This window comes from Pimephales promelas, chromosome 16 (assembly GCF_988280905.1).
Source record: "Pimephales promelas chromosome 16, fPimPro1.hap1.1, whole genome shotgun sequence".
In the NCBI taxonomy this organism is placed as follows: Eukaryota; Metazoa; Chordata; class Actinopteri; order Cypriniformes; family Leuciscidae; genus Pimephales; species Pimephales promelas.
In genome coordinates, this window is record NC_142784.1 from 20,660,092 (window position 1) to 20,668,736 (window position 8,645).

General features: G+C 39.9%; 1 protein-coding gene across 1 annotated transcript; it reads right to left on the reverse strand.

Annotated features, from left to right (window-relative positions):
* Nucleotides 1–218: 218 nt before the first annotated feature.
* Nucleotides 219–8,140, reverse strand: tbx2b (T-box transcription factor 2b). The gene is made up of 7 exons (XM_039671020.2): nt 7,367–8,140; nt 6,233–6,500; nt 4,894–5,040; nt 3,717–3,793; nt 3,384–3,550; nt 2,204–2,817; nt 219–1,701 (listed from the first exon to the last, which is right to left on the reverse strand). Exons 1-7 carry the CDS (start codon nt 7,726–7,728, stop codon nt 1,270–1,272), a joined length of 2,067 nt encoding a protein of 688 aa, XP_039526954.1. The 5' UTR covers nt 7,729–8,140; the 3' UTR covers nt 219–1,269.
* Nucleotides 8,141–8,645: the final 505 nt, after the last annotated feature.

Consider the following 8,645-nt stretch of genomic DNA (forward strand, 5'->3'; position numbering starts at 1 on the left):
TGGCTGGCCCATGCATTTAGAAAACACTTGTTTTCTGTTTGTAGCTGTTTTATTTTCTTCTTCTTTTTTTAAAAAATAAATTGTAAGCTATTATGTTTCTATTTATGTTGTCGTTATACCTCATAAGCTCCCTATCTAATGCATGCGGGCCAATCATTGTGGTCTGTCATGCAGCTTATCATTAAGGGAGTGCCATGAATGTAAAATATTTAAACACGTTGATTTTTGTTTTTTATTGAAATCGTGAAAGAATCCTACAACATCAACAACAACAACAACAGAAAAATCCGGACAGCCAGCACAACGGGACGCTTTCATATATTTCTTTATATAAATTCATCCCAAGAAGAGGATGTCGGTCTCTTCAGTTGGAGTACATTAACCTGAGGCTTCTCTGTTCCCAAACCTTGTGAGTCCCGCAGCGTGATAAGTGTTTTTACAGCGACTGCTACAATGCATTGATGGCACACGCTTTCATTACGTGTCACAGGCAGATTAACACAGATAGGAACACCTTCTGTCTCCAAACAACAAACGCTATAGCTTTCATTTACAACAACCATAGTGAAAAATGAGAAGAAAAAAAATGCAATGAGTTAAAATCTAAATATTATGTACACGCAAATGCACAGCTTTGAATAAATTAATACCAATTTGCATATTCTTAGGTTCTTGTAGCTTATTTACAGAATTAGGTTTCTTTTATTAATAATTACATTAAATAGTTCAGGTATAACTGTCTGTCGGATTTAACTAACGGTCCAACTGCCATGTCAATCCCTTTTCAAATATCCTTTTTAATTTCTTTTTCTTATGTTTTTTTTTTATTTATTTTTATTTTTTTGGATGTAGCTTGGTGGTTTTCAGTCCACAGGTTTTATGTGAATCACCATTTAGATATTGCAACCAACCAGCAGTGATCCTACTGACATTACGCAAATAAAAATGTATTTTATTTTAAAACTCCTCTTTTTCAACAGATTGGTGTGGTCTTGTCAGCATGTTCTACACAGAGTCAATTAGGCTACACAGTAGATTGTCTTCGCAGCACTTTCGTAGATCTCCGCCACCAAGAGCGCCAGGTCCCACGGTTTATTTTATTAGGCCTTTTTTATTTTATTTTATTTTTTTTTTTGTTGACTAATGTTTGCTTTTTTCCACTTCAGTCATCCATGCGCAAAAAAACAGTACTTGATGAAATATTTCGCAGAGAACTTAAAATCCTCTGGCAATTCAAGTCATGCCCTGGATAGGTTTGGGGACGCTTGATCACTTGGGCGAATCCCTAGGCGGGGAGGTCTCTCGCTGACTCTCTAGGCCGCTCACTAGTCTCTGAATGTTCTGGAGTTCATTGATGGATTCCTTCATTGTTGTTTTAGGTGAGCCGTTTTTCTGACTCGCCCCTGACTTGTGATCAGGCACAGGACTCGCTTCCCTGCTCCCGCACTTAGACGATTCAGACGAGGGGTTTAGGCCGCTTGGCAATCCGGTGGTAAGCAGGTTTGTGCATTGAGGGATCGAGACGGGGAGCTGGTAAGGGTTGAATCTCAGCCGAGGGCGAGTGGAGCTGCTCAAGAACGGGTTCCTGGAGAGCGAGGCGGCTGTGCTGCTCGCGGGAAGGGCGGAGGCCGCTGCAGCTGCGGCGGCCATGTAGGTGTAGGGGTACGGGAAAAGTCCACCGAATGTTGGCATCGGAATGCCCTGTAATAAGATACATTCGTTAGGGATATTGACCACACCGAACATGCGATAGTTTGCTACTTGGTGAATTTTTCAGAGAGCCAGTATTTCATTAGATTAACCAGAGCCACCTGTTTGCAATCCTTCCGATTTCAATGGCAAGCGAATTTATTTATTCATTTAAAAAAACAATATATCGCTGATTGTCAACGGAACGGAAATAATCGACCTTATTTAAATGAAGCTTTTGCAATGACATTTTAAAATATCTTCTGTTTTCAAATAGCAAAAGTTTTGTTATAAATGTAGCCTATATAAACAATGCATTTTCCTTGTGGGCTAGGTAGCCTAATTGTAAACAAAAATAAAAATGTTCGACGGCCATTTATTGAAAAACATTCTATAAAACCAAAGAGCATCTCACCAAAAACTATCGCTAGATAGATAGCCTGTTTTCATTCGCGTGCTTCCATAACCAGACAGCTCGTATCATTTAAAATTTTAATGGCGAGAGTTTCCTTACCTGAGAGGCAAGCATGTGTTGAGAAAGATGAAAGGGAAAGGGACTCGTGGTGCTCCCAGTACCCTGGGCCGACAGGCTTCCATTCTCCAGGCCACCAGCTCCTGATACTGAAGCCAATAGATGTCCCATTCCCATTGCTGAAAACGCCCCAGGTGCCATTCCAAATTGTCCAGGGTGGAATAATAGAGGTTGTCCGGTGTTTAGTGGGTTAAAGAACTGTTGACTGTGTAAACCGGAGAGCGCCAAACTCTGAAGGTGCCCTGCCCCAAAGTGTGATGGACTCTCAGTCTGTACCATCAGAGGAGAAAAGCTCTCTTTACTGCTGCTAAGACCACCGTTTTCTGTGTCCTTCTTTGAGAAGTCTGTGTCTTTCCTCGGCCTGCTCTCTAGCTTGTCTTTCTCCAAGTTTCTTATGCTAAATATAGAATCGCTTGATTTTCGGGATTCCGGATAATCGTCTTTCTTCTCCATAACAGGCCTCTCCCGCCCCCGGTCCCGGTCCTCACATCTCGACCTGAATGGAGATGGAGGCTCTGGTCCAGGACTGCTGGATCCTCCACACCGGTCATCAGGATTGTCCAATTCCTGCTCACTGTCAGTGCATGTTTTGTCGTCTGATGAATAATAATAATAATAATAAAAGTTTTAATCCATACGATATAAGACGAAATTAAACGCAGTTGCCTACTTATGTTGATATTATATTTGAAGATAACATTTTACAGTCACTAATGCCATGCGTAGATACCCGATCTGGCATAACACTCCAACACAAAGCTAACCAATTTTTTCCTACACGATTTTTTATTTATTTATTTATCTCTGAATTAATATGTAGCTAATAGGCTAACTCTTGTACAATAGGAGACCAATATGCGATATTAGAAATAATTATACATTTACAAAAAAAAAAAGTTTTACATTTATATTTTTAAACGAAATTTAGCCTGGTTCAGGGCTAGCCTATGCCCTATGTGTTGCTCCATACTGTTTCATTTTAAAACGTATTTGGGAAATCAGCACATTGCTTTATTAAAATGACTTTGTCAATTATTTAAAAAGTCTTGAAAAACGCTGAAGGCATAATCTAGCGTCTTGTAAACGATACGACACTTAGGCTTGTTTCCTCTCAGTGATCGTGAAGCATAGCTATATCATTTATTCATAGTTTTAGACTTACCTCTGCTGCCCCGGTTTAATCTAAGTGGGCTGGAAACCGGTCCAGGTGAGTGAGCAGCATCTCTGCCGGTTGTAGGTTCGCTTGAGGAAGCATCAGAGTCCGCGCCATCACGGTCCACTTTACATTGATCTTCATACATGCGTAATGATGGAAGGGTCAGTTGTTTCCTTTAACACATAAAATAAAATAAAAAAACATAATAATAAATCAAGAAAATATGACCTGAATTGACCCACACTATGCACAGTTTAAAAAAATAAGGCTTTGATTCTGCAGTTCCTAGGCCATTTACATTGCGAAACAATGGATGTGAACAATAAAGGTAAAACCTACCTTTTTTCCCTCCTTCCATTCCCTGTGTCTCTGAAGCCTTTGGCAAATGGGTTATTATCAATCTTCAGTTGTGTTATCTGAATAAAAAGTACAAATAGTTGTGTTTATTATATTATATTTATCATTTGTTTGTGAATGATGATTAGCAGCCGTATAGTATTATCCGTCGCAGTAGTGTTGTTGTTATGCTTCACGAATCCATAATCCACAAGTAATCTTATTCACACAAAATTTAAAGGTATAAAAAGAAACGCCTTTATATGTGGTGTTGATCAGTTATCATCCCAACACTGTTAAACACGCTACGCAGACTACTCCGGGGATATAATTTAATTATTAAAAATGTTTAATGAAAAATATCTAATCACGACCCCCCTGAGAAAATTGCACGAATAAACATTTTCCATTTGTCAAATTGTTTCTCTACAGCACAACAGAGAACGAGAGAGGCGAACTAGATGAGTGACGCCGACCTGCGTATCAATAATTAATAGTGTGGTTTGAATCATTGCCAGTTTTTACAAGTTCCATGAAAATACAAAGCGATGTAACAGAACGATTTTCGTTGTGCCCAAGTGATTTGGACGCCGTAGGCTGTAAATTCAGGAGAAACCAGGGCCTTAAAGTTCATAGATTGCTAAGCTAGATGGCCTCTACTTCAGAAACTGGCCCGCTTTGATTGCTCTGCCTCAGCGAGTGTAGCTCCCGGACAAACCGGCGAGCTTAAGTGCCTGCTAATCGATTGTGACTGTGTCATAAATTTTACGATACCGACAAGCTCACCAGGCCCCTCGGACACAGGCGACAATTAACATGAGCAGTAGCTGAAAGTAGCACTGGACACATGAGGAATTTGAAATGTTTTAAAGGTATAATTTTGCATGCACATAGCCTACTAGCCTACAACTTCTCCTTTTGATGAGGTCAACGTACGATGTAAACAGTAAATCTCTTTAAACGCCGTAGAAAGTATACAAACGCAAGTAAGTATGCAATTATTTTATATGTGTGTAAAATAAATAAATAAATAAACACGAATAGTAAGGTTATATAGGCTATACAAGCTTATTGCACATCTATAAGGTTCAGAGAACGAATGCTACATTATACATGCTTATTGCACATCTATAAGGTTCAGAGAACGAATGCTTAAATTAATCAAAATATGGGTACATACCTTGTCGTTTTGATAAGCTGTGACAGCAATAAAATCAGTCTCGGGGAAAACATATGTCCTGAAAGTGCTGTACGGGAGCTTCAGAATATCGTTGGCTCTCACAATATGGAACCTGGGCTGGTATTTATGCATTGAATTCAGGATGGTCTAATAAGAAGAAGAGGAATGGGAGGTATTAGTGCTTGTCACAACAATTATCCGTTTCAAATAATTAGTATTTAAAAATCGTTTTAGACAATAAATGCCGCATATAGCTATTTAGTAATAGTGGAAATATTGTTCTTACATAACAACAGGCCTGTGCCAGTGGCAGGTAGACAGAAACCAGTCACACAGACATGAGTTATTTTGTGGCGCAATCATTATAACAAAAATTACATCTGAAATAATTAAATAAGATAAGAGTTTCTTAATTTTACAGTTAAGGAAGCAATTTGTTCACAACAAAAAAATGTGATGCTACATAGCAAATGTTCTATTTGACCATATAGGCCTATGATAGGATCTAAAACCCTATATGTTCTATTTGACCATATAACTATATCAAATGGTTTGTGGCATGCATGTAAATCAGTAAATGTTCCATTTGTTTCTAGTCGATTTGTTTGCAAGTCACGTAAGGGAGCAGGGCACACACTGTATTTGACTGCTCACATAGAGTATTGTTCAGGATCGTTGCATCTGTCTCAACATTGCACAGTGAACAGTGTTCACTGAAACTAACACATCAGAGAATGCACAGGTCGCTCTATATGCAATATGTTGCTTCAAAACAGGACGAAATACACTTTCACTGTTGCTAATAGTAAACCCATTTAGCTACTGTAGCGTGATTCAAGATCTCCCCCGTTCCCTTGACCTAATTTTTTTTTTGGTAACTTCCACCCTCTCATAAAAGTTATAGCGCTCTGCGTCTATCATAAACAATAGAAGTAACAGTGGCCAAGAGAAAAACTCAGGATGAAGTATTTACATTACGTAACCAAGCAGACAATTCGATCATTATTCATAACGAATAAAATTATGACTTGAACGAACCTCATATCTGGTTTGTAGACATGACGAAATAAATTTAAAAAATGAATGTCACGACAGCAAATAAATGTGCATCTTACAATACATTTTAAGAAAGTAAATTTGATATTTTAGAGCATTCACATTTCACTCCACACAGGAATAAACAGCGATATTGTAAGCATGGACAATCATTGAGATCATAAGCATTGCAACCCACAGATGGCAGTAAATTTATAGTTATAGATTATTACACAGCAGCACAATTATAATAGCCCAACACGAAACGCAACAAAATGGTTATTGAAGAAAAATGGTAACTTACAAATCCATGTTTGTCCGAAATGTTGTTGGTTAACTTCAGTTTATGAAAAGCAACAGGCTTAGCCATCCATTGTTCCCCAGTAGCTGGGCTATCCGGATGTATATACATTCGCTTTGGCATCTCCGGGTCGGCCTTCCCCGCGACCATCCAGCGAGAGTTGTGGAACTTGTAACGGCAGTCGTCGGCAGCAACAATATCCATTAATAGAATATACTTGGCTTTTTTATCGAGTCCATTAATGCGGACTTTAAAGGGTGGAAACATTCTCCTGAAGAAAAAGGAAATATTCCCATAAATCAAATAATTAAAAAATAGCCTAAATAAATATGTGGTCAAATGCAAGCTTAACTTTTTAGCAACAAAACCAAATAATAATTCACTGTTTTCGGGGATAATATTTAGCTTAACTACATTTATTTTGTAGTTATAACGGCATTATATTTATGTGTATACTAAAACGAAAATGGGGAAAGTACAAGCGATGCGGAAAATAGCTGATGCTTTATGCTGCCTATATGCAAGTCTATATCAATATATATATATTAACATTCCACTCAGCTGCAGACTATTTAACTCGCCGCAAGGCTTACACCTTCAATGACAGTGGCAGGATATTTACATAGAATATTGTCACCTCAGAACATAGGCAGACCACACGAATAAATTAAAGCAGGATTTAACTGTGCCACACCGTACCTTGAAAGTCAATATTTGTGTATATTGATATAGCCTAAGCAGCATAAAGCCTCAGCTATTTTCCCTTTGCTTAGCCACAGAATACGCATCGCTTGTACTTTCCCCATTTCGTTTTCATAAGTCAAATAAGCAGATAAATCCAACGCATGTTCTAATAGTAAGGCATTCATTTCTACAGTCTCTTTGACAATAATTGGCTCAGCCAGTTCAGGGTGCAAAACGTTAAATGACTTACGAGAGCGATGTGCAAAAGACAGAGATTTGGTAGTGAATTTACTGGGCCTGGTGAACTACACAGCCATCTAACGAAACAATATTTTTATGTTGTTAACCCCTGCGCCAGACGGCGGAATATATGTGAGAAGGGGAGTGCATCATAGCATTCACTCGTATAAACACTGGAACAAAATACTAAAAACAGAGCAACTGTGAACTCACCTGCCAGATTTCGTAATAACCATTTCTGTTCCTATTTTGTGGAACTGGTCCCATAGATCTTTCGCTTCCAGTGTGACTTTTGGATCGTCTTCAACCTCTTCCTCTGGTTCCAGGCTCTTGAGACTGCGAAGATGAGCTGCCTGATGATGGTGACTCAGAGCAGAATGGAGCCCTGCCTCCGCGGCTCCGGCCAGGGCATGGTCCGGGATCGGCTTTGTTAGAGTCCCGGGAGGCAAGGTCAGCGCCGGGAAGAAGGAGGGTTGCGCGGCCGCGAGAAAAGCTGACATTGGAAAGTCGGTCGGCCGGTGAGCGTGGAAAGGGTGGTAAGCCATCGCAGTCCCTGTAAAAACTGGATCTCTCATCGGTGCATCCAACAATCGTAGTGAAAAATATATTTTGTGTTGTTTTCTGACAAAAAGGAGCGCGTATCCAGACGATAGATTGTCTCACTACGGAAAGGAAAAGCGCAGTTTTGGCAAAATGCGAATCGCGAAAAGGCGAGCAAAGACAGTGGTAAGGATCTTCCACCTTAACTCCCGTAGCTGCTAGTTTCCACGAAGTCCCCGTAATAATATCAGTCAAAGTGAGAGAGCAGCGACGCGTTGAAGGCAGATTTGGGGATTCCTGTTCTCCAACAGTTGCTCTCATAAAAAGATTACTCTTTCGATGCGGATGTCCATCCAAGCGCAGTCATTCTACGCAGACACGGAGTTGAAATGGTTAGATCTTGCTCTGTCCACTGTACAACTGTAACTATCTCACATGTCCTTCCTGCTCTGATCCCAGCACTAATGAACCAAGCCCCCTTGATTGCTGATTTTACGCTTTCTGGACCAATTGTGGGCCTCCATAGGCGTGGTTTTGACAGCTCCGGCCAGGCTCAAGGAGAGGGGGTGGACAAGAAGGTGTCGGAAGCATTAGCAGTAAGAAAACATGTCAACAGAATAAAATATTAACCAATGACAGAAAAGATCGGGAAATCCCACCCCCGTCTCCAAGCCAAGCGGCGGGTCAGCCCTCAGTGCTTAGCCGGTGGAGACTGCACCTCCGTCGGCTTACGCTTATAATTACGATGCCTCCTTGTTCGGAGAACAAAACTCACTCTCAGATAGACTGAAAACTTAGGAATTAAGATTAGCCTAACGTGTAAATAAAAAAGTCCAAATTGTTATGCCGGATCATCGCAAAGATGTTATGTGCTTTTCATTGGTAGAACATTTTAAAACATTATAAATTGAGAATAACTATTCGCAATAAAAACACAAGGAACACAGCAAAC

Coding starts and splice junctions, on each gene's coding strand:
- tbx2b (XM_039671020.2), bottom strand. CDS start 7,728: ATGAGAGATCCAGTTTTTACAGGGACTGCGATGGCTTACCACCCTTTC. Junction 5,041..6,232: donor TTTCGGACAAACATGGATTT/GTAAGTTACCAT, acceptor TCTTCTTATTAG/ACCATCCTGAATTCAATGCA. Junction 1,702..2,203: donor AACACATGCTTGCCTCTCAG/GTAAGGAAACTC, acceptor ATCTTATTACAG/GGCATTCCGATGCCAACATT.